The following is a 25,572-nucleotide window of genomic DNA, read 5'->3' on the forward strand; positions in this document are numbered from 1 at the left end:
GGACACACACGGTGGGGACTAAAGCCCCATTCCCGAAAGCATGCAGGTACACTGTGGTTATTATCAGATCAAGTAAACTCAAGTCTGATTTGATCAACTTCCACCAACTCAAACTTTTATTCAAGACACCAATGACCTTAAACTCCATGTGGTAGATAGAATTTATTCCTTATTTTACATCAGCTATACAGTTAATGTGGACACATGAGTGTGATGCACCAGAGCAGCATCACCTGAAAGTATACTGTTTCAACACCTATAAATACCCAGTGTTGTTACAACAAATGTCTGAGGAGAACACCATTGTAAAATAATCCTTTTTTTGTTGTTCAAATGTAGAAGAAACAAATTCTGCTTTGCTGTCAACCACGGTTGAGTGTGTGGTGATGAGGGTGGGATTTAGATCTCATCCACGAAGGGTGTTTTTACAAGATTGCCACTGGATGCCATGGTCTTCTTTCCAGATACGAATGTTTTGGCAGCCTGAAAAAAACAAGAAGAGCTAAGTTTACACGCCACTTTTACACTATGACAAAGCACAGACAAAAACAAAACAAAACAAAGTCTTACATTAGCAACATCAGTCAAGGAAATGTTGTCAATTTTTTTGGAGATTTCTTCAGGGGATTGGTAGGATGCATCAGTCAGAGCCTGACTGCCCATGGCTTCCAGCAAACCCTCTGAGGTTTCCAGAGACATCAGGTAGTGGCACTTAAGCTGAGCCCTGCAGAAAGAAACGAGGAGTGGAATGTATTAAACATTATGCAGTTAGCATAGTTTAAAATTGTTTAAAAGTTTTTAATAAGGAATCTTATTTATCTGCAAATGTTATTCAAAAAAAAATACAGGAATGAGTAAAAAGAAAAAAGAAATATGGAGATGGTGGAGGGCAGAGCTTCATCCAGTAGTGAGTCAGGTCCTAGTTAGGGGGTGTTTTGAACATGAAACCAGTCTGGCAAGGGCAGCTGCTGGGTCCAGCTGGCCAGCCTCCACCATGGGACGACTGCAGCTGCAGACGGGTGTGAAGAAAGGCCCAAGTGGCAGTGGACCTGCATTCTTCAGTGGGGCCAGTGACAGAGAGGTGAAGCCATCAGTCAGCTATTACGTGCTACCAAAAGCAGACTGTGACACACCCCGAGTCAAATTAAAAGTAATTGCAGGCCACCAGAACCCTTCCACAGACTCATCAAATAGACCCAAGACAGAGACTGTTCCTTAAAGGCTCTAAACATCAGGTGGGTTTGAGCTTTTAGGGAGGGTTGAAAATGCACCACTGCAAATGAAAGGATGCATTTGGTAGTGAACACTTGGAAGCCAAATTCACAACTGAGATTAATGTCCAAATCATCTCCTAGCTCTTTATCAACAATGACGCCACAAAAAAGGCAACAAGTGGCAGCTGTACAAAAAAAAAAAAAAAAACAGAAATTACAAGCTGTGGGAGAAGTCTGGACTCACTTCCTGAAGGCAGATAAATCATACAATGCCAGTAAAAATGAGATGCTTCTCTCTACTGCAGCGTGTTTAAAGGATTTTTAAAATTACATAACACAATCCAGTGTGCATGTAACATCTTTCTTTTATACAGGCCAGCGGCCCCTTTCATATTTTTCCTGCCTTGAAAAACAAAAAAAGAAACTAATTTTAATTACTCTATATACCGATGAATCTATCAGCAGTATTTATCACTTTTCTTTCATTAACCTAAACCTGAAAATTTAAAAATGTTTAAAATAAATGCTAAGTACACGCCCCTCCCCCCTCCTTCCCCCAGCGTTTCTATAGCCAAATAGCAGAAAATGTACATTTTCTGTCAGAGGTACATTCTGTCGGGTCTCTCTCATTGTGTTTCTGTCTGTCTGACTCACTTTGCTCGAGTGAGGTCAGCAGCTGTGACTCCACCGTCAGCAACAGCCTTCACCTGGGCAAGAGCAGCCTTGATCACCTGCAGAGAAGAGTGAAACAGTGCTCTCAATAGCAGTTTCATTTGGGGGAAAAGAAAAAAAAATATTTTCAAGACTACGGGGCATACTCACATCACCAGCAGCTGCAGCCTGAGAGATGGTGTAGACCCCAAACAGACCAGAGTCAGAGTAGCTTGTATTGAAAGCAGTGACCTGGTGTGGGAGACAAAGACTGAATTAGAATAAAGCTGGATTGTGTTTTTGTGGTTAATGTGCAGACACACTGATCTGTAGGCGTATGGCTTATTTACAATTTATCTTACAAAACTGAAAGGCACTCACATCAAAGGGGTCTGCTGTTGCCTTGGAAACACCCTGGACCAGTTTACTGGCGACGCCTGCTCCTCTCTTGACGTGCGGCCCAGCTCCCAGTAAATGCTGCAGCACACTGAAGGCCAGAGCCTCACTGGTGCCTGCTGCTGCTGACTGGCTCACCACGGCTGAATGGACCAGACTGCTGGCGCTGGGCAGGCGAATCTCACCTGGAAAAAGGCACGAGGTCATGAGACAGGGGAGTCTGCAAGGTCTATCAATTTCTCAGGTTGGAATCATTCATTCAAAATTTGCTTAAATCCTATATTTTTTCTTTTCCTTCCTCCTCTCAGCCAGCTCGCCTCACCTCCACGATACTGTGCCTTAGCCCCCGTGGTGCCGGCTCCACTGCGGATGTTGAGGAACTGCTCTCCCACTTGCTTCAGCACAGTGTGGTCAACACCTAGTAGAAAGGTAAGCATTGTTATCGTTTATCAGAAATCTGGCTACTTCTTTCTTTGTATGGAAAATACTTTAAAGCCTAACCCTTACCAAGTCCAACAAGGGCCATTCTTGCACTGGTGAAATTGTTCTGGACAAAGTGGTGCAGCTGGGGAAAAATGCAAACATTGCAATAATTCATAATTGTTTTAGTTTGTATGTTTTGTACTGATAAAAGACAAACAAAAATATATACTCACATGCTCAGAGTGGATGTGGTTGATCATGTGGTCTGGGCAGTACAAGGAGTTACACAGGGCGTTCTTGTAGGCAGCTTCATGCAGACCTTCAACCACACCTGAAAAAGATGGATGGGTGACTGTTAGCTGCAGCGCACTCATGGTGAAGAAAAAACAGAGAGAACATTACTGTCCCTATATGACAGTTTGGTATCTAGGCTCTACAGGCTAATTATTGATTAATTGAACAACCAAGAAGCTTTTTAAAATATTAATCAGGCTCACAGGTGGGAATCTAAATTAAGTAGTTCTATATTAAAACAACAGATCCCCTAAAAATCTTTCAAAAAACTGAGTGTTGTAAGAGAAACAAAGGGCCCACCTATCTGGGTGCTCTGTGCAGCTTGTGCCTTGTCCACCTTTACTTTTGGGGTGAGGTCTGACACCTCCCATGGACGGAATTCGGGGGCTGTTGTCACATTGATCAAATACTCCATCACTGTGTCACTAGAGACCAATAATAGAGCAAGCGGGAAAAGATAGTTATCACTCCTGCAACATCGCATCTCAGAGCATTCATATGTTCCAGTGAATGTAGTCATTTCACCAAAATATGGAAAAGTGTGTAAACAGAAAGAGACAAAGTTCTTTAAGTATCTCCTAGTACTTCAAACATTTTCATTACATTATTATTACTATTACTCAATCATGTCAACACACATCATACACACAGGTGATATGTAGAGACTCACACGTCATCTCTTAAGCAGTCAACGGTGTAGGTCATATTCTCTCTGGATGAAGTCACGCTGCACAGAAATAAACAGATATGCAATTAGACACCTAAAAATCAGCATTAAATTACTTTACAAGATAAACCTTTTAGTTACTGACCTAAGACTGCCTCCCACTGCCTCAATACCACGGCATATCTTGAAAGCTGAAGCTCCCTTGGTTGTCTGAAAAGGTAGAAAAGTTAAGTAACATGTCAACTGAAATGCGGCAATGTTACACACGATTACAAAAGCAGTGGTCTTAAGCTCCATTTGTTAACAACAGTTGTGCAGGCTTTTTAATATGTAAACACTATTATATTTCTAATCAAAATAAGACTTTTACCTAAAACTGAATAAAGATTTGGTTTGTATTCTGGTGCTTCTGCAGCTTTACTCATTTCTGTCTTTCAACAACACCAAAGGACCAAGGTTGCTGAGGACAATGCTTACTTCAAGCTAAATGTGATGATTTTTTTTTAAGTTACATACCAGACCGGAGGCCAGCCGGAGGAGGTGGGTGACACCCTGGTTTTCAGGGGTTTCATAGCGACACCCAGCCTTGATGAACACTCCAATTTTGGAGGCTGGAGAATAATTCTCCAGTGAAGCGATAACCAGGCCACTGGGCAGCCTGGTCACCTGGAGACATATAGAGATGTCCTTTAGCATTGTTAGTACCCTGAGTTATAGGCAGTGATTCAGTTAACTGGTTTCCTTGGCTTTTATTTATACAGCTCAGATAATGCGGGCATTTAGTTAGATTACTTAACATTTTATATTCAGCAAGGTGAAACAAACAGATAAAGCTTAAAACACAACCAATATATACTACAATTCTCATCACTGCCCGACATACGTGGACATCCTGGTAGGAATGGCCAACCCTGGGAGAGAGGCTGAGGCCAGCCAGGGGCTGAGCAAGGGACTGGTCTTTTCTGGCAGCCGTATAGAAGCGTTTCTGCAGAGAAAAAAAAGAAGTCAACAACCACTGACCTGAACATCCTGTGGATGAAACCCAGTGACCTCCACCTTACGGGCAGCCTGGGCTGCATAAAACCTTGTCTGGGGAAAAAACACAAAGAACACAGGAAGGCAGGACATTACAACTAATGTTTTGCTGGCCTTTTGGCTGATATGAGCACGAACTTTAAAATAATGGGATCAATGGCATTAGTAGGGCAGCCTGTACTAAAAGAACTGAATGTTGTGACTAAATATGAAGCTAGAATTATGCAGGTGAAAAAATAATCTTATGACAAGGCCCACCTAAGTCTCTGTTCTGCATTTTGTTTAAGCATATCACCTGGTTAAAAACTGCAGGTCAATTTTTCCAAATTATCTTTGAAAGTATCAAGGATTTGTAAGATTGTAATGTACTCTGAAGTGTAATAACAACCTCTATATGGGTCTTGGTGTCTTCCAACAGAATGATGGCAAACAACATTACAAGCTTTTTACGACAAATGTGAAAAAGTAAGAACATCTTTTTAAAACTAGCTACAATCTACCATTTCAGGCTGCAAAGGTTCTCACTCAGTAAACACACATAAGTGTAGATGTTTACTGCAAAATCCAAACTGCAATAATTGCACAATATTGCAGATAAGAAAGAGGAAGATATAATTAGATAGTAAAATGGAAATATAAGTTAAGCAACTCGAAGGCTAGGTCCTTCATAAACACGAACCTAGCTAGCTCTCATTTCTCGGACGTCAACTAGTTTGATTTCTCTAAGCCTTACTTGAATTAACTGAATAGACAGTATTAAGCTGGGTGTACAACGACTTAAAATCCGCGGTGTTCGTGATGTAACTAGCAGGTTATTGCTGGTTATGCTCGGAGTCATTCATGACAAGACTTAGCTGACTGCTTCCCCGTCTGCTCCTCATCAAAGCCTGCCCGGACACGACCCGGAATTTAGACACCGTCTAACAAACACAGCCCACAGCTCGGTGTGCAAATGTTCCGACACACAGACACGTAGGACACACTGCCCGAGTCCTCACCGATAGCTGACTGATTCCCCGAATCCCCTTCATCTCCCCTCTTGCCTTGGGTCAGGACGATGAAGCAATATGGCTGGCTTCAAAGTGCCCTACCCAGAATGCTCAGCGCTTTCTTCGCTTGTAAACGGTGCGTCTGCCTAGCCAGTGACCGCGCGCCCTCTGCTGCCCTGGAGATCAAATAAAATAAAATAAAATAAAATAAAATAAAATAAAATAAAATAAAATAAAATAAAATAAAATAAAATAAAATAAAATAAAATAAAATGTTTTTTTCATTGGACCAGAAATGATGTAAACGGATGTTGAATATGGAGCTGCCAGGCAGGAGGATAAAATGAAAACCACAGAGGATGTTCATGGATGTAGTGAAGAAGCACATGCGGAGGGTTGCTTTGAAAGAAAAGAATGTTGCCAGGTTAAACTACTTTGGCACAGGGCAGATGTGCTGAACTCTGAAGGGAGCAGCTGAAGGGAAAAGAAAAAAAAATCCGTGTATTTATTTTAAAACGTATTTGTTTTTCAATAAAAAAAATCATCCCTTTCCAGGTCGTCTTTTATTTGGTAAAAAAATGAAAGTGAATTGTTTCGTTGTATTTTCACATTTATCAACAAAGTTTTTTTTCTCCCAAAGCACTTCCTGTGATTTCGCCAGCTTTGCCAGTGCGCATGCGCATTACACCACACGTGTGGCAAACGTTTGGACTCTTTGCATGCGACGGAGCTTAGAGAGTTGGTACCGCTGTAAAATACATCACAGGAGATCGCATCTTGCATCGTATCGTTAATCTTTCAGAAGCCAGTCGAATTAAAATAGTCCTCCGTGAAGCATTTCGCCGAGAGGGCCGGAATAGCACAAAAACACCATGGTGAGTGTCTTCTCGAACGAACAAGCTAACATATTAGCTTGCTAGCTACCAGCGAGCATAGTAAATTAAGTGCAGAATTCAGTAGAAGGGACCAGAAACAGTGCTGGTGACTTTTTTTTTCGTTAACTGGTTTCTTTTGGCTAACATGAAGTTACTTTGTTTCTGTGTGGTAAGCAGACTGAAGCACAAGTGAACCCAAAGGCCTACCCGCTGGCCGATGCCACGCTGACCAAAACTATCCTGGATCTGGTGCAGCAAGCCTCAAACTACAAGCAACTGAGGAAGGGAGCCAACGAAGGTAGGTAAACACAACGTGCCGTGCGACACAGTCGGTGCAAATGAATATTTAAGTTGTTAATGAACGCATTTGAGTGGGCAGGCGACACCAGCATGTTCGAAACGTGGTTTCTCTTCACTTAAAACAACTAGCTTTAGTCACAAGCCTCTGATTTCTGCATGAATGGGATGTCTGCGAGAAGGAAAATAACTTTTAGTATTGTTTATACAGATAATTGTTAACTTACACCATAGCTGTGTCTTCCTGTGGAGGCCAATGTTGAGTGTATTTATTTTATGAATTACTAAGTGCTTGTGAAAAATGTGTTAAACAGACACTTGTATTTTTGTTTTGGGCCACATCAAGAATAATGGTGCTGCAATAATGAAGGGCACTTTTTTGTGTAACCTGTAATATGCTAAGCATTGTTTTTGTGTTTCCAAGAACAAACTTGCTGTATTTATAGTGCTCTCTTTCTTCCCCAGCCACTAAAACCCTGAACAGAGGCATCGCTGAGTTTATCGTGATGGCTGCCGATGCGGAACCACTGGAGATCATCCTCCACCTGCCGCTGCTGTGCGAGGACAAGAATGTCCCCTACGTGTTCGTCCGCTCCAAGCAGGCCTTGGGCCGGGCCTGTGGGGTGTCGCGCCCTGTTATCGCTACCTCAGTCACTATAAAAGAGGGGTCTCAGCTCAAGCCACAGATCCAGTCTGTTCAGATGGCCATTGAGAGACTGCTTGTGTGATTTTTTTTTTTTTTTTTTTTTTTTTTTCCTTTCACTGACAAAAACTCCTTGAGGGGAAAAAAAACCGTTTTAAATAGTCCTGTCCTTTGTTTGATTAAACATGAGGGCGAAAAATCATGTTTAATTGTGTTTTTGTTTTGTTTCTTGCTTTTTGGGACCGATGTTTCTCATCAGGAGTTTGTAGTAGCCCTGCTCACTTCTTAATAAAATAATTCTTTTTGTTATTTTTTAAAACCTGGTCTTGTGTTCATCTTTTCAAAAATTTTTTCAAGATGAGTTCAAACAAAGTGATTCCCAAATGGTTAATAACAGAAAACTGGGCATATCTGTGCATGGTCTGATGTGTGTCAGGCTTAAAAAGAAAATAGCAGATGAGCACTATCTGAAAATCATGTCCTTGAGAGACCTGACACAGGACCTGAGAGATGCATCTATTCTTCACTGAAGCCTTATCAGAAATGGTCTCAGTGGAAGGGTGGCTGCCATGGAGCCATTCTTGAGGAAGGGAAACATGGAGAAAAGGCTGACGTACACCAGGTTACAGAAGCACCGGGCTGGAAATCAGTGGCAAACAGGTCACATTTAGAGATGGCTTTGAAATGTTTGGTTCAAACTGTCTTCAGTATGGCAGAAGTCAAGCAGCCTTGAGAACTTCTCGAAGACTACTTAAAGAAATGATAGGAAAACTATCCTAAGAGAATTGAAAGAATAAATGTGGTCATACCAAACACTGACCTAACAAACTTTTTGCTGTATATACTGTAATTCCGTATATGTTTGCATGTGTTTTGATAAATCGTGTGCCTCTTTCCAATTTTTTTCTGGCTCAAAACCTTTGTACAGTACTGTATAAAACATGTTCTTACAGTGATCACTACATCAAAATGTTAATTACAATTTTTTTTCTTTTTTTTTTGCATCGGGATAAATAATCAGTCAGGAAACAATCTCAAAAGCACGCATGTAAATAGTCAATTAAAAATAATGAACTCAGAATTTCTTTTAATTCCGAATTTCTAAGTAGAGTCATACAAATACTAACAGCTGTGAAAGTCAAAGGACCTCCAAACCTTCTAGGGGCCAGGAAGCAGCATCTAGCTGGCCCCGTTACTGGTTATAATCTGAAGACAGGACATTGTTTCACAATCGTTTGCGTAGAAACTGCAACACTTAAACACGGATTAAGTGGGTATCAACCTGAGATTGGCTTGTTTGAATACTTTCTAACCTTACACTGGTGCCAAAGCACAGACCACGGGAACCTGGCGCTTGGAAAGCGCAGTGGATTAGACATCCGCCTCTCTCCGCGCAACGTGTTTAAAAAAGCTTTACTGCGGCTCTTGAACGCAGCTCAAATCCCGCTCGCTGTTGACTCAAACTTTGTACCAAACCAGTTAAGTCAGTTACGCATCAGCGTCTCAGAAGCAGCAGCCATGGCTGGGGCTCCTCCTGTTATCATATGGGAGCGTGAAGTTGAGAGCCTGTTGCATTACAAAGAGCTGATCCCCCGTCTGGAGGAGGCTTTAGGTAAGTTCTCCAGCCGGGACAGCGCGGAGGTTATCCAGCCTGTGCGCTCCACGGTGCCCCTGCAGAAACACAACGGGTAAGGCCCTCCGTCTGCTTCAAGAGTGCTTCAGCACAAATCAACGATTAACAGGGTGCAGCTACTGCTGGTTGAAACTCGCTCTCGTTTCTAGGTTTCTGGGGCTGATGCCTACATACATGGAGAATGACGGAGTCCTGTCCACAAAGTTAGTGTGCTTCTACAACAGGGGGACTGGCTCCACTTTACCATCAGTGTCAGCCACAGTGTTGCTGCTGGATCCCGAGTCCGGGCATATGAAGGCTGTGAGTTCAATCCCCGCATGCACTTGTCTTTCTGATGGCTTTGGTTTTATGAGCTGCAGTCTCATGCTTCCAACCCGCAGGTCATGGATGGAGAGGCAATCACTAACATGCGTACTGCTGGAGCTTCAGCAATCTCGGCTAAGGTACTTCCGCTCTCGATTTATTCACAGCATGCCTTTTCTATTCTGGAAATCCTGCTGTAGCTCTGAACTTCTGGGTCTGCCCTGGTGTGTCATGCAGCTGCTGATGCTCCATGGAGCCGAGGTTCTGGCCATCTTGGGGACCGGCCAACAAGCCCTGAGTCACTATAAAGCCTTCACTGAAATGCTTTCATTTAAAGAGGTATGCTTCCAAAAAATATATTTATTTTAGAGAACATGATACGTTAAGCACAGCATACTATTACATATTTATTAAAGAATAAGAAGCAAGTGCAACATCTGCCCCACTAAGAGGCTTGTTTGCTGCAGAGGTTTTCATTTATTTATTTTTTCATTTAAAGAAATCTGTGCAACATAAGGGTGCCCAGACTTTTGCACAAAACTGAACATACTGTGAGTTACCTGAAGGATGTCAGCTCTTATTAAATGTGCAAAATGTGTGACAGCACAGCTTGCTGAGCTTCGTGGGGCTAACGGAGAAGGACAGTAGCAAGCATGTGCACAAAACATTCCTTTGAGCAGTCCCTGCTGCCAGCCTGCTAGCAGTGTCGGTGAGAAAGTGATAAAAATGTGTTCTATATTTTGCCAGATGTCGGTATTTAAAATGATCTCTGACCAGTAACAGTAGCAGCAGTACCTGAACATTGTATGAATGACCCATACATTCATGTTAAAGGAAAAAACAATAGTCTTTTTGATGTGTGCCACCAGAACACCCTTAATGCTCCTTAGCATTAATTCTCCAGGTATTTGGAGCTGTTCTTTAGAGATAAGTACCATTCCTCAAGAAGATATTTCCTTATGTGGTGTTTTCTATTATAGTGGTAGAGAGTGCTGTGTAAAATGTTGGTCCAAAATGTCCCATACAGAGCAATGAAGAAGTATTTTCCCCTTCCGGATTTCTTCATCAAACAAATGTTAATATTAGACAAAGATAACCTTAGTAAATAAGAAATGCAATTTGTTTTAAACGATACTTTCATTTAATAAAGAAGGAAAGCTATACAAACCTACCTGCCAGTGTGAAAAAGTAATGATCCCTCTTGTTAAATCTTGAATTAATTGTCATTAACCACATTTGTAGGAAAGCTGAGTACAGTTTCACTGTTCACACTGCCAGACCTGCTGAATAAAGAAATCACTTACACAGAACTTCTGTTACAAACTGAAGCAGGCTTAAAAGATTTTAAAAAGTAACACAACAGCTGAGAAACAAGGTCAGTGACATCTATGAGTCTGGAAAGGGTGGCAAAACTATTTCTAAGAAGCACCAAAATTGGGACTCTAGTGAGCCACAGTGAGAGCCATTATGCAGACATAGAGAAAATTTCCTTCCCTGGAGTGGCCGGCCTACCAAATTACTCCAAAAGCACTTTGAAGACTCATCCAGGAGGTCACAGAAGAGCCTAGAACAACATTTAAAGAACTGCTGGGTTCACTTGTCTTAGTTAAGGTCAGAGTTCATGATTCCACAATAAGAAAGAGACTGGGCAAAAATAGCATCTATGGGAGAGATCCAACATGAAAACCACTGCTGACCAAAAAGAAAATAAAGGCTCGTCTCACATTTGCCAAAAACATCTTGATGATCCCCAAGACATCTGGGAAAATATTCTGTGCACTGACGAGAGAAAAGCTGAACTTTGTCCGATTATGAGTTCATGCCCTGTGTTATGGGAAGGTTTGAGTCCCATTAGTCACATGTAATGGGACTCAAACCTTCCCATAAAACTCAAAGCATTTCATAAAAAGAACATCAAACCAACAGTCAAACATGGTGATGTTAATGTGATGATCTGAGGAGGCTTTGCTGCATCAGCACCTGGTTTCCTTGATGTAATTCATGTAACCATGAATTCTGCTCTAGCAGAAAATCCTGAAGGAGGATGTCCGGTTATCAGTTCATGCCCTGGGTTCTGCAGCAGGTCAATGATCTGAAACACACCAGCTAGTCCACCTCTGATTGGCTCAATAAAGACAGAATTAAGCTTTTGGAGTGGCCTAGTCAAAGTCCAGACTTAAATCAGATTAAGATGCTTTGACAGGACCTTAAACAGGCCGTTCATGCTCCAGTATGGTTTAAATCAGCAAACAAGGGTGCAATTACTTTTTCACACAGGGCCAGGTAGGTTTGGATATTTTTTATCCCTTAAAAAATGAATTTAAAAACTGCATTTAGTATTTACTCAGGTTACTGAGGACAGCTATATTAATGCATTAACTGCACCAACTAATCAAAGATTTGTGTTTCTCGTTATTTATTATTGACATTGGTCGTTTCGCTTCCCCTGAAACTGCATTTCAGGTGCGGGTGTGGAACCACAGAAGGGAGGGAGCGGAGAAGTTTCGCCGCTCAGTCGGCGGCCCCGTGACGGTGTGCGGTTCAGTGGAGGAAGCAGTGAGGGGAGCGGATGTCATAGTAACAGTAACCAGGTCTATAGAGCCAGTGCTGTGTGGCCGGTGGGTCAAACCAGGGGCCCATGTGGCAGGTGAGAAGTAATTCACCCACAAAAATATTTTAAGGGAAGTGGGGGAGATTTTTTTACATTGATACGTATGCAAAACTGAGGAGACAAATGGAGCGTTTTTTTACCGGTTACTACAGAAAATAATTTAAAAAGAAAACCAGTTTCTCTACTTTTCCTCTAACCAGCGGTGGGAGCTTGCAGGCCAGATTGGCGGGAGCTGGATGACTCATTGATGAAGGAGGCTGTGGTGTATGCTGACAGCAGGGAGGGAGCAATGGCCGAGTCTGGTGATGTCATCCTCTCTGGGGTCAGTGTGTCATCTCCTGTTATACTTACTGGAGTGCGTGTGTCACTGGCATCTTATGTGAGGAAGAATATTACAGCGTTTGTGCTGTTTGCAGGTTGAGGTGTTTGCAGAGCTCGGAGATGTTATTAATGGAATAAAACCTGCTTACAGAGAGAAGACCACCGTGTTTAAGTCCCTTGGTAAGTCTCGCTCTTTAAAGCCACACAATCTGGCCTCTACTTCATGTTTTCATCTCATTACATTAAGAAATTTAATGCTTTGAGAATGTCTTTGTTTTTTTAATAACAGGAATGGGAGTTGAAGATGCAGTGGCTGCTAACCTGGTATACGAGCAGTGGAAAGCCAAAGCCTACAAACTGTGAAGCGGCCATGAGCTTTTAACCTTTACACATCACACGGATGACCAAGAATGAGGCCATACAAGAACAATTATCAAGGAGCAAAAGAAATATGTCTGGCCTTTCCTCAGAGCTTATTTTAATGTTAAGTTTAGCTGTTAGCCGATAAATCACAAAGTCAGGGTAGGGAAGATAGCAGATAACTGACTCAAGTAATATTGAGGCACTTGAACAAATTTACAACTGCTCGAGTTGTTAAGTGAGGCTGTGAGATTAACATGCTGATGTTCCTCTATAGTGGTTACAGTGTTCACCACATTGTTTAATATGGTACACCAATATTGGGAAATAATAAACCACAACTGAGGCAGACTCAAATGTCTGGTTTTTTAACTTTTGTAACACTTTCCCACCTTGGTTGAAGAAAAAAATCTGGAGTGAATCCAAGTTGAAAGGAAATGATTTATGTATGAAAAAAAATACAAGATAATAAATTTGGATCCTTGTTTTGTTTTTTTCTATATTTACTGTTGTTGATTATTAAAGTGTAGGGAGGTATGAACCATGTTCTGGTTCCAAGCGGGACAGAAAAAGTTCACGACCGCTGCTGCGCTACAAGAGACGGACAGACCAGCGGCTCCATGTCGTCTGTTGATATACAGGAAGATCTGAGACTCTTTTTGTAGTTTTGCTTCTGTACACCGCTGTAGGAAGGTTTTCAATCAACATGTGATTGAAGTGCAGACTTTCAGCTTTAATTCAAGGAGTTTAACAGAGGTATTGCAGTAACTATATAGGAATTGCAGTTAATTCTATACATAGTCACAGATAATTATAGGCTCAAAGTAACTGGACAACCTAAGATAATAGTAACATTTCACCTCTAATCCTTCAATTCCATTGTGGTGGAGTACAGAAGCAAAACTGAGTGTTAACTGGGCATTTCCCCCCCTTTTTAAAATCTGGACTACTCCAATCAAAGCATTTCATTGGAAATGGTAACATTTTTAAACCTTTACCTCAACAAAAGAATGTCTGTGGCATCATATAAAATGTAAAAACAGAGTTTAACAAATTTGCTTAAACAAGAAAAAACAGAAATCACAGCAAATTACAATGTGAAAATGAAACCACATTTATTAAGAAATTAAATCCAACTTCCTCTGTGCCAATGAAACACTGATAAAATGTTGAGTTCCCTGGAGCAATCGCACAACTTGATCATTTCAAAATAATAAATTTTCTGTTACTTAAGTTTATATTGTAAAACAAAATGCATTCAAATCAGCTCTGACCTTCAAAAATTACTTCACTGGCTTCATAATAGACAGTAATAGATGGGTTCAAAATGAAATGTTACACACTTCCATGATGGCTATGACACAGTGGGTATCACATACTAGCAAGAAGCATCGTCTGGGTGAGAATTTGGTGAAAGCTAGGAAAAACGGCCACAACTTTAAAGGAAAAATAAAGAAGGAGAGCAAAACAAGACCGGCTGCACAGATACCTTCACATGTCTGACCGTCATTCATAAAATACTGTGCTCACATATGATGAGACAAGACCGATGGATACATTTAGAAATAACATTAAGGAACAAGACAACTAAATGTTAAAAATATTAACCAGACACCGTCTCTTTAATGTTTGATCACTGCACTCTTGCAATTATTCTGAGCAGCAGCTTCAAAAATTTATCGCAGTCATTTTAGGGTTTAAAGGGTTTCTTCACAACTGCATGACGACACGCTGTGCAGGTAAAAACAGTATTAAAGTGTTCACAGAGGGACTAGCAAGAGATGGCAGTTTTCACAGCACCTCTAGTTGGATGACACGTGTAAACAAAAATGGTCCAATGGAGGAAAAAAAAAAAAAAAAAAAAAATTCTAAAAAAATCTTTTTACCTCTTAAAACTAAAATTTTATCAAGGCAACAGGAATCTCTTAGTGTGTAGGGGATAGAGTGCCGTGCAGAACTTCCTTCTTTTAGTGTTAAATCTACGGTAGTGTCACGAGAAATTCACCTTCAGGTAGTGTTTCTTCACAATGTCTGAGAAAACTGACGACTTTTGTTTTTCTTTTAGTAAAATCCTCCCTCTCTCCCCAGCTCAACAATTACATCCCCTGCCCTCCCGTTCCCCGAGGCCTTAGCAAAAATCACTTCTTTCCTGTCCATCTGAAAGGACTAAACAGATGCAAACCCAGAGAAAAGATCTGACAGAAACTCTTCTGCGCTGCTTAAATCTGTAAAGTTCTTTCAGATGGAAGTCTGATCTACCAAAGCTTCTATGTAAGCAAGGACACAGGGTGAAAATAACCCAGCCGTCTTCTTCCCTCCAAGTAGGCGAGTTCTGATTTCGACCGTATTTGCTGCTCCCCGTTACAACACGCTGCACTTCCTCCTCCTTCTCTTGACAGGTGGTGGGCACAGGACTGCCCTGATGGCTTCATCAAACACCGTTTTAAGGCCACGCTGGGTCAAAGCTGAGCACTCCAAGTATTTCACTGCACCTGGTCAACAAAAGGGGGGAAAGAAGAACAGTCAACTTAATAGACTGCTCATTTTTTTAGTCAAAACATATTTTAAGATCCTTCTACACTTTAGACAACAAAAGGCGGCAGAGGTTTCTAAATAAAAATACAATTCAACAACCAAAAGAAATGGATAAAAACACAATTACAAATAATCAATGTTTAAACAGATGAAAAAAACAACTCGGCAATAGAAATGTAAAATATTGTAATCGCCATAATGACTTATAAGTTTAAAAAAAATCATGTGCAGTTTTATCAGATTTCTAAAGGCTTAGTTTCTGAGGCTCCACCTGGAAGGTAGGAGATGGTCTCTTCCAAATAACTACTATGTGACTATAAATAGACACAATATACTCGCCAGCCACTTAATTAGGTACACCTGTCCAGATGCCAATTAACAAGTGTTTTTATTTTTCTTCTTATTATTATTATTAAAATGAGAAAAATATTATCAAAAAGAAAATGAAACAAAATGCCGTTTCTAGAGCAGCAACAACATTTATAGGAGAAAAGTCACTACTGTAACAAGTGTAAAATGTCAATAAATATTCCTGAAATGGAAACAATGAATCAAGTTTCAAAAGAGCAACAAACAGACGCCAGTCGCTGCCTGCAGGTATCGCTGCTAGTTGGAGAGCTGCTGCTGTCAGTCTGCAGCCAACTTAACAGGAATCTGCCAAATTTAAAATTATTCCCTTGCAGAGTTTTCCTTTAAGCATCCTCATCCTCTAAAATAATAGGCAATAAAAAAAAAAAATAAATAAAATAAAATAAAAAAAAGAAGCATTTGTCAAAGTGTGGAGCTACAACTGACTTATTTCTTTAGCCATGGCCAAGCCTTGCGGGTAGATAATAGGAGAGAGTTTCTTCTCCTTCAGCTTCTCAATGGTGTCCTTGTCGTCTCTTAGATCCAGCTTGGTTCCCACCAGGATTATAGGTGTGTTGGGGCAATGGTGCCTCACCTCAGGGTACCACTGCAGAGGGAGGACAGAAGTGTTGGCATGCATTATTAGTGGTATAAAAAGGCGATACTGAATGTAAGTGCATTGTTTAAAACAATAGATTTCTTTCACAGTTTCCAGTTCCAAACAGTGTTACCTTTAAGAAGTGTGATCATTGCATCAAAGAGCTGCATTTGAACTAAAATCTACATTTTGCTTTTAAAACATTTTTTTAATAGTTTTTTGGAAACCATTGTGACAAAAAAAATATCCTAAAATTGAGCATATTTCTTTAGCTAGATTTAGAGTTGTGTCAAAAATGCACACCATCATCTGGCTGTGTATCACACTAACACAATTACCCAGCCAAGCTGATCTGAGAATGGAATTTCATGGAAAACAGTTAAGTTAATATTAAAGAGCATGCTGTACTGACCTTGGCACGGACGTTTTCAAAGGAGGCAGGACTGACGAGTGAAAAGCAAATCAGGAACACGTCCTGCGGAGGACAAAACAGACACAAATCACTACAACATTAAGAACTTCACTATCGCTGTGCAGGTGTCTGTGTTCCAACTTTGACAATAATACTCCAAACTTACTGTAAAAACTAATTAACCATCAGGCTGAAGATAAACATTTCGAACATAAGACTGACTAATGCAGATGTGAGGATTCACAAATAAACACAAACACAGGCTGGTCCTGTTGGGTAAACAAAGTGACTCCCATTACTCGAGTCGTTGACACAGAGGCCAACTTGACTGCGAAGACAAAGAGGGCAAACAAGAGCTGCTTTTCACTTCCTCCAGACAGTGTATAGGTACTGTGGATACAAGGCTCTACTCTGCAGAATGCACAGACCCTGTCTTGAGTATTAGAGGCCAGTGAATAACTCCAAATCGGTGCTGGGTAAGTGAACATTGTCTGGCCACACAAAACTATGCAAGACAGTGGAAAAACACATGTAATATATGCCTGTATACATACTGTCTGCGGGTAGGACAGTGGCCTGAGCCTGTCATAGTCCTCCTGTCCTGCTGTATCCCACAGTCCCAGGTTCACTGGTTTCCCATCAACCATCACATTGGCAGAGTAATTGTCAAAGCTGCATTGAACGAGAGGTGGATAACATTTTTGAAACTATGCAAAAACGTACAAAACTTTTTTCTTCTGTAATATGCCACATAATGTTCAAGATTAACCGCCACATGTCAATTTGAGGACCACACCCCTACCTCAGCTGGCCAGTGGGGGATTGTGTGTGTGTGATACTTACACCGTGGGGATGTACTCTCCAGGGAAGGCATTGGTAGTGTAGCTGATTAGCAGACAAGTTTTACCCACAGCCCTGAGAGGAGGAAGGAGGGAATGATGAGAAGTGGAGCACTTTACTTGAAATGTGTGAATGGGGAAGCTATGCTACTTGACAGGCTAACATGTCGAGTTACAGGTTTCATGTAAAAGATCTGGCTTTAGATGACCACTGCTGACCTACTGCTTTTGCTTTGTTGTGATCTTTCAAAGAGATGTCAGGTCTTAATCACAAAAGTTTAATTATGCTCAGGAGTTTCCTGAAACAGCTTTTATATGATATGATCTAAAACACACACAGTATAGTATAGGGGATAAGAGCACATACAAATACATTACAAAATGCACTGTAGGCTTAGAAATGCATCATAATCCTAAGTATATCTGATCCATGATTTCCAACAAAGTGAGAATTTGTACACACACAACAGGCCAGAGATCATTAAATGCCACCCAGTCATACGGTGAACTATGATAGGTCTCAACTACTAAATAAAACTTTGTGCTGAGCACAGGTAAAGACATTATGTTTTTATTTGCATAAGTACTATTTCACTTAACATTTTCACTTTCAAATTATTTAGTTCAACTTTCATTTTCATAAAGCTTATTCCAATATATAGATTTGGTAGTAAATTGAAATTTTAGCTTCATATATCAACTACTATTCTAGACATTTTTTTTCTCTCCGTCCAACCCCAACCCAATAACAACTTTGTAAGCAAGCACACTGCCCTAGAGGAGTCTGATAATGCATGTTTTACATTTAAAATAGAAAAAAAAAGGCATTCAAAACGCCTTTTAATATCTCTAACAACACTGTAAACTTAACCTGAATTCAAAGATTCCTCCAGGGCTGTAGGTCTAGCAAATATTTAATCAAATTATTTGATCAGTATTAATAATTAAGAGTACCATCTGAATACTCCAGAATTTTGATCAATTTGAAATAAGCTAATTGGTGATATTTTTCTTTTGTGGAAAAAATTAAAATTTGTTCAATCCAGCATAAAAAAAATGAGAAAAGAATACAAATATACACTATTAACAAATTATCACAATTTTTTTTTTTTGCAATTTGAAGATTTTAATTATTTATTTAACTAGTGTGTGCTCAAATATTAATATTTTAACTTGCCAATGTTCAGTCTTCTATGTGCATCTGTCCCATATTACGGATCCTGAATCACTTTTATGGTAGGGAAAGGCAAATTCCAGGCCCTTTTCTTTTCTAGTTTTTGAGACATTCATGTTCAAACATTGACTCAGATTTCAATGTGCAACAAAAAGGCCTGAAAGTGGATGAACGGGCATTTAAAACTTAATAAATATCTAGAAAAATATTTGAGATATAAAGCTAAATTTTCCAAACTTCCAAACTGTTTAAAAATGTGAGGAACTGAGAAGGAATGACCCAGCTAATTTAAAATTAAATGGCTTCTGCTGAATTTTAATGGTGGTTTGTTGTTTTAAAGCCTCAAACAACGAGTGAATTAAGTTTCTCAAAGGCCTTGGGCAGCTTCACAGCTGTTGTAAAACCATAATTTAAACAGACAAATGTAAGCACTTAATCATAACACTTTATAAAAAACGAAATGCCTGCTAAATAACGTGCTGTGGAGCCTTTCAATCACACCGAACCGGGGCATGCAGATAAATCTGTCTGACCCAGCTGGGCTGGAGAACAGGCACAACAACAGCTGTCGCTCATGTTGGCTGTTATCTTAGGCATGTTAGCCGCTAGCCAACTGTTGGTAACTGGGTCAACTAAAACAGCCATAAAACATCGTACTGTGCTTCAAACTGTGAACATTTAAGAGCTCAAATTGATAATAAAATTGCCCTTTAACTTACCCGTCCCCCACCACCACACACTTTATGGCCTGCATCGAACGACTCTCTCTCTGGCGACTCAGCCGACGTTACAGCAGCTCGGCGTCCGTTAGCTTAGCTGGCTAACAGCGGCTATAATAAAGCGGTCCCGTACCGTCTGAAAAAGTGCGGAATAAACAAAGCGGGGGGACCTCGACGGTGGTCCGAAAAGTTTTAAATGTTGCTACAGGAAGTATCCGACTTGACTGTCCTTGTTAGCAGCACTCCGGTGAAACTCCAAAGTTGTAAAGGCAACACCCAAAAAAAAAAAAAAAGTCAAGACCGAGAAGGAAAAAACGCCCACAATTTGGAAGCAGAGGCTAGGAGATTCCTGCAAGGCATGAGATGGGTATGGTATGGTAGTCAAAATGTGCCATCTGCTGGTTAAAATAAAAACGTGATAGCCTCCAAAAAAGTGACAAAATAACAAAAACTCCATAAACATATGATTCTTTGCAGCAATGCACTGTCATGTAAAAATTAAGTAAAAAAAAAAAAAAAAGGAAAAAAGTTAAAATACTTGGAATATTTTGGAATAACATCTAGCTGTATAATAATGTTTCATATTGCAGAATAATTCTTTTTATAACGGCAATGACTAGTAAAAGTTTGATAAGTGCAATCTATCTCTTAATATCTGAAGAAACGTCAGTTGTTAAATAACTGTAGGGACAGTTAAGCACATGCATGTAAATATTCAAGTGAGCATTCCTGCTGTCTTTATTGGTTAAATGTAACTGGCTGGGGTAAGCAGTGTCATTTTATAAAACTAGCAACATGCACGTGAAAAATACGTTTAAGATAAAAGAAACCGCACACACACACAAAAAAAAATGAAATCATCATTTAAAACCTGCAATTTGTTTTCATTCTGGCTATCATTAACTAATAATAAAAATTTGTTTGGTGAGATGAAACTTCCGTGCAAACAAAAAAAAAGAAAAGAAAGAAAGAAAGAGGCAAGAAATAAGGATGCGGGCAAAAACGTTTCCGTGGCATGGCATATTTGATTTCCAGCCACTACATTACACAATTAAAGGGCATTAAATTAATAGGTAAAAGGCTTCCTGAACTAGTGTATTTGACAGAGAAGATGAGATATTATTCCCAGGCTTGGGGAATTCTTTTGTCACAGTAATTAAATTTGGAAAATAGAAAGTGAAACACATCAAATATATATATATATATATATATATATATATATATATATATATATATATATATATATATATATATATATATATATATATAGATATATAGATATATAGATATATATCTATATAGATATATATATATATATTTTTTTTTTTTTTTTATTTATTTTTAAAGGCATATATGTAAATGAAATTATTTTAAAATAAATTAAATTACATTACATTTTGACTCAACAAAGATTTTAATAAAATGAAAGCCAATATGAAATCAAAATAAATACACTTAAGTGGAATAAGTACATATGAAGCAATAATATCATGTACAACAAGTAAAATATTTCAGAATCAGCAAAGGAAAAACGTGTGTAAAATGGGTTACAAAATGTAGCAAAAAAATTATGTACTTCTTTCCATGTTTTGATTTATACATGTAATGATCTATTTTATCTTGTGGCATTGCTGTCTTTACTTAAGGGCCTGAACACTTTTATTACTCATTAATATGGTACAATCAAACTGCAGTTGTACATGCACACAGCAGGGGGCAGTATTGTACATCTTTGTAGCTCTGTGAAAGGGAAGCCAGTAGTGCTGATGTTTTTCGCTGCCACTGGGGAAAAGTATAATAGAATCACAGATCGCTCCCTTTCTCTCAGCGTCTCTGAGCATCATCTCTTGACATTTATTTTGTGTCCATTAACTAATCACAGACTCCAAGGCAACCATGTCCCCGCTCACACACATTAGTAACCATGTCTCTGGATTATGTTTTTGGGGAGATTTTTCCGGCAAACAACGCATTAATAGGATAAACGTCACCATTAAGTGAGGGGGAGAAGGAGGGGATAGAGATTAATGAAGGATAAGCAGGCCTGTCGCCATCACAACGGGGAGGCTGTAAAACACAGCAGAGGGGCGTCACACTGCGTGATTACTGTATGTCAAACTGACACACTGAATGAAGAAAATCTTCCCCGAGGTTGTACTCATGCATCCTAACGAAGAAAAAAAAACACAAAGAAAATTTGATCTTAATGTTTTAATGTGAATTTCACACAGCACAAAGTTTTTTCATAATAGTTTCTTTTTTAATATTTGCATCTAGTTTAGCAGCATGTTGTTAATATTTTGAGTCTGTTCAAGTGATATTACCAGTAAAGGCAGTTTTAGCAACACTGGATCTTACAGTATTTGAGCTTTTTGAATATAAATTCAGATATTTTTAAAAAAAAATACTCTCACCACATTTCTCACAATTTTTTAAAAACCTGTAAAGTTGCATAAAAGGCGAAAAGCTATTTTCTTGCATATCTGCTGTATTCTTACTGCAAACATGTATTGCATTGTGCTGTGCAGCTTTACACTCTAATATTGTAATGGATTTGTCCCCTCATTATACCATTATTCTATTATGTTCCTGTTACAATCTCATACTTATGTCACACAGTTCCTGTACTTTTTGGACAATGAACATTGGCTCAATACAGGTGTCCTATTGCTAGCTAAACATTAACACAGTCACATAAACACTGGAAACAGCATCATGCATCCCTGACAATAAAACATTTGAATAAATTTACCTGAAATACCCATCGTGAAACTTTAAAGTTTAAAGTCATGATCATTTATAGCATCCAAGTGTATTCATAAAGACAGGTACATTAAAATGCACACATTTCCTTTTTTCTCTCTCTCTCTCTTTTTTACAGCAATGTTACTGTTGCAACTGACATGACAGTTGAAGTAATTTTCTTATCTAGCTGAAAAGAAATGTAGCATTTCCCTGAAAGTTAAACTCTGTCTATATTTTATCAACTCATTTAGATTTTGCGGTTTTGCAACGAAAAGCCGATGTGGTTGACTTGTGCAATGAAGCAGATCACATAAAACCTAAGATTAAGACTGTAATCTGATCTCCGGTGCATTCACTGACAGCGGTAGGGATGTGTCATTACTTACACTATAGAATACAGTATCTGTTTTCTTCATGGTCAACTTTGGGTGATTTTTTTATATCTTTAACATCTGACCTTTAATAAAGATGTGAGGGTTTTATCATTGGGACTGTTTTGGCCTTGTCTTGCTGTAACACCTGAGTTTAGGGAGGTTTTAAAAACTATTCATGAACTTAGCCTCCAAGTCTTTTTTTATGCTGAACATGGCCACCTGCTACCATCAGTCCATATGCATCTTCCTTTAAACCGCTGCTCAGAGAGACATATCATCAGATCATTATGCTGTCTAATAAGCACCGAGATTTAATGACCCTTGTCATAGTGTTGCCATTTGCATAGGAATCATATTGACAGTCTGCACGCAGTCATCACTCAAGGGCCCGAGTGTAGCTTGCAATGGTGCATGTGGGGAATCACACAATGTGGGAAAATTCAGCATTTTAAATGAAGTAAAAGCTACATTCTCTGGATTTCCTCATTCAGCTGAATTGAGCACATAAAGCAGATGGCTGATCCCAGCTGAGGATTTGCCATTTGTGCTGCTGCTGCTATCTCTCCTTCCCACATGATCAATGTAAGCCTATGCCACAGCGACAGGAGATAACCTACATAAATGATTCAGTAGCTCATGATGGACTTTCCAAAAAAATTTAGCTGCAACTGCAACTCTGGTTAAGTCACTGCAAATGTTCATTTGGAGCTCATAGTTCGGTTTCATAACTTTACTTTTTTACAGCACAAGTCTATGAAGCAAACTCACCGACTCACTACATATGTATATGTGCAGCAAATCCCCCCATGACAATGTTTTAGAAACAGAAATAAACTCTGTTTTATTCTTTGAAACCTTCCTCTAGGTGCTTCCCGAAGGCTTCCTCTAGCATATTCTCCACCTGGATGTTGAGCTTTAACAGAAGGATGCATGTTTTACTTCAGTTTGGCTTCAGGCAGTGCTGTGCACCTTGTTTATTAGCAAGTGGCAGCAGATGGAAAGCTCCCTAAAAATAAGCAGCGCTTTTGAAGTAGTCCTCTTTCTGCACCATCAATGACAAGCAACATGTGCATGCTTTAGTCGTGAGATGAAAGGGGACTTCCATGCAAATGTCCAGTCCCATTTCTTTCAAAAAAACATCTTTTAACTATGCAATTACATTTTAACAATCAAATACAAGTCGGAGTTTTTTTACAATCAAATGTCCTGGTGAGTCACATGTTGCAGGGGTGGATGTGATGGGAAGCTTGTGTCTGCTCAAAGAACAGAAAAACTGCAGAGCTTTGCTCCCAGCTGGAAAGACGTCCCACGTGTTTCCCTTTGTCCCCTCTCTCTCATTCGGTGTGTGCGCATTTCTCTTTCTCCGGTTTCTTTTCCGGCCTTCACCAGCTTTGCCTGCTTCAATCTCTCCACCATTGTGAGACAGGAAGTGTGTCGCATTACTTGTGTGTTGGGATTTGCAGGAATGTGTGGGGGAAGTTCATGATGGTTTTCACAGGATTGAGGAATTCTTAAGAAACTCAGCAGGTTCAAAGCCAAATGATAGAAATGAAACAAAATATGTGTTTGAAGAAAATAAATTCTGTATCTGATGACAAACATTGATAAGCAGGGTCGTTGCAGCAGTAGACCGAAACACAGGAGGTGATAAATCAAATCCAGTGCACTCACTAATTGCCTAATTACTAAACACAAAAAAATCACTAACATTTCATCACTTTCATTTGAAAATCTCACTTTCAGGAATCTAAAATCCCACTACTTACCTAACAGAGCTCAATAATCAGCATTTTTCTATCTTAAAAATAACAGAAAAAGCGTGGAGCTACATTGCTCAACCTATGCCTCATTATATCAGTATGGGTCAGGAAGCAGCCTACTTGCTTACAGCGTTGCTGACTTGTAATTTTCTTCTTCAGAGCAACAAAAGTTCAGGGCATAAAAGTTGGTAAGCTAAAAGAAAAAAGTCAACAACTTGCTGGAGAAAAACTTTTGAGGGTGAATGTGGATTAGTCATGGGATTTTGTGTGTGTGTTTTATTGCCAGAGGTGCAGTTGTGGTCAGAGGTTTACATACATGTAGCCGCTAAACTGGTGGGCCTAAATCTTTACCACCACGTCTATATACATACAAGCGTAAGGGGAGAGAGTGAATCAGCGCTCACTATCTCCCTTAAGTCCGTTTGGCGGCCAATAAGCCACCTTGGGGGCACGCCCCGACCTCACGGGTGCACGCAATTATCTGTCCAATCCACAGTGGAATAAAAAAAAGAATACTGTACAGCAACACAAAACACACAGTATAAATATGGGGATAAAATCATGCAATAAGCATATCAATAAACAATCATGCGATAGCACTATAACAATAAAACATGCAAATAAAATCACTATGTAGCAACACACAGTCTGATTCAAAACAAAATATAAAAACACAATTTTCCACTGTGTGACATACACTCATCATGGACATGAATGTCATCGTTATTTGGGGTGTTAAATGATTTCTTTGAACTGTTCTTTTTCCAGGGTGAAATGATTGTAAAGCCTACATCTACAATAACTTTAAAAAACAAGAACTTGGTGGTTCTGAAGGTTCCACGATGTCTTTAACTTGACAAGGATGAGGCCTATTAACCTATTAACTAGTGATCATTATTGACTACAATTGATAGCTTCTGTTTGTCAGCATTAAAACCATGGGTTGACAAATACTCCAACCCATTATCAAGGCAAATGTATAATAGACACACCGGTGCACGCTTTGGCTCTCCAAAACGTGAAATGTACATGCATGCAGAAGTTGCTGCATCAGCAAGGGGAGATTTAAAGCCACGAAGTCAATAGTGAGCAAAAACCATATTAAGTACATTCCAGAGTCCTTAATCATCAGAAACGACCAAGCTAGGCGGCTAATGTGTACATTTACACATGTAAATAAAGTGTGAAATGGACACTGTGGACTGACGTGTTTATTACACCCTTTGCCGTGATATTGAATGCTCAGAACAATGGGAAAATCCAAGGAACTCTAAGAGGACAGTTCATCTGTTTCCTGACCCTGCACGTGAGATTTTAATGCAGATGACACAAGTTGCCTTACAGGATGTGCGTCCA

At 39.6% G+C, this 25,572-nt stretch overlaps 4 protein-coding genes across 6 annotated transcripts; 2 read left to right on the forward strand and 2 right to left on the reverse strand.

Moving 5' to 3' along the window:
* Positions 1 to 98: 98 nt before the first annotated feature.
* Positions 99 to 5,789, reverse strand: LOC134632723 (cytochrome b-c1 complex subunit 2, mitochondrial-like). 2 transcript variants are annotated; one of them, XM_063481482.1, is made up of 14 exons: positions 5,679 to 5,789; positions 4,666 to 4,734; positions 4,162 to 4,311; positions 3,791 to 3,855; positions 3,649 to 3,705; positions 3,279 to 3,403; positions 2,918 to 3,015; positions 2,769 to 2,826; positions 2,584 to 2,679; positions 2,247 to 2,446; positions 2,037 to 2,117; positions 1,869 to 1,945; positions 571 to 724; positions 99 to 483 (listed from the first exon to the last, which is right to left on the reverse strand). In XM_063481482.1, the coding sequence occupies exons 1-14, from the start codon at positions 5,709 to 5,711 to the stop codon at positions 400 to 402; spliced, it is 1,347 nt and encodes a 448-aa protein (XP_063337552.1). In that variant the 5' UTR covers positions 5,712 to 5,789; the 3' UTR covers positions 99 to 399. The 2 variants fall into 2 exon arrangements, with proteins under 2 accessions (XP_063337552.1, XP_063337551.1); XM_063481481.1 differs by lacking the exon at positions 4,666 to 4,734 and adding an exon at positions 4,529 to 4,630 and having other exon boundaries at positions 5,679 to 5,783.
* Positions 5,790 to 6,360: 571 nt separating this feature from the next.
* Positions 6,361 to 7,600, forward strand: LOC134633226 (NHP2-like protein 1). 2 transcript variants are annotated; one of them, XM_063482101.1, is made up of 3 exons: positions 6,361 to 6,544; positions 6,719 to 6,842; positions 7,307 to 7,600. In XM_063482101.1, the coding sequence occupies exons 1-3, from the start codon at positions 6,542 to 6,544 to the stop codon at positions 7,567 to 7,569; spliced, it is 390 nt and encodes a 129-aa protein (XP_063338171.1). In that variant the 5' UTR covers positions 6,361 to 6,541; the 3' UTR covers positions 7,570 to 7,600. The 2 variants fall into 2 exon arrangements, with proteins under 2 accessions (XP_063338171.1, XP_063338172.1); XM_063482102.1 differs by having other exon boundaries at positions 6,722 to 6,842.
* A 1,312-nt stretch (positions 7,601 to 8,912) lies between these two features.
* LOC134633228 (ketimine reductase mu-crystallin-like) lies at positions 8,913 to 13,214 on the forward strand. Its single transcript, XM_063482104.1, has 8 exons — positions 8,913 to 9,172; positions 9,267 to 9,417; positions 9,498 to 9,560; positions 9,658 to 9,759; positions 11,884 to 12,067; positions 12,232 to 12,353; positions 12,448 to 12,532; positions 12,642 to 13,214. Exons 1-8 carry the CDS (start codon positions 9,003 to 9,005, stop codon positions 12,713 to 12,715), a joined length of 951 nt encoding a protein of 316 aa, XP_063338174.1. The 5' UTR covers positions 8,913 to 9,002; the 3' UTR covers positions 12,716 to 13,214.
* Positions 13,215 to 13,802: 588 nt separating this feature from the next.
* LOC134632726 (ras-related C3 botulinum toxin substrate 1) lies at positions 13,803 to 19,659 on the reverse strand. Its single transcript, XM_063481484.1, has 6 exons — positions 19,338 to 19,659; positions 17,449 to 17,520; positions 17,160 to 17,277; positions 16,606 to 16,668; positions 16,043 to 16,202; positions 13,803 to 15,204 (listed from the first exon to the last, which is right to left on the reverse strand). The coding sequence occupies exons 1-6, from the start codon at positions 19,370 to 19,372 to the stop codon at positions 15,074 to 15,076; spliced, it is 579 nt and encodes a 192-aa protein (XP_063337554.1). The 5' UTR covers positions 19,373 to 19,659; the 3' UTR covers positions 13,803 to 15,073.
* Positions 19,660 to 25,572: the final 5,913 nt, after the last annotated feature.

This window comes from Pelmatolapia mariae, linkage group LG8, assembly GCF_036321145.2.
Source record: "Pelmatolapia mariae isolate MD_Pm_ZW linkage group LG8, Pm_UMD_F_2, whole genome shotgun sequence".
NCBI classification, from domain to species: domain Eukaryota; kingdom Metazoa; phylum Chordata; class Actinopteri; order Cichliformes; family Cichlidae; genus Pelmatolapia; species Pelmatolapia mariae.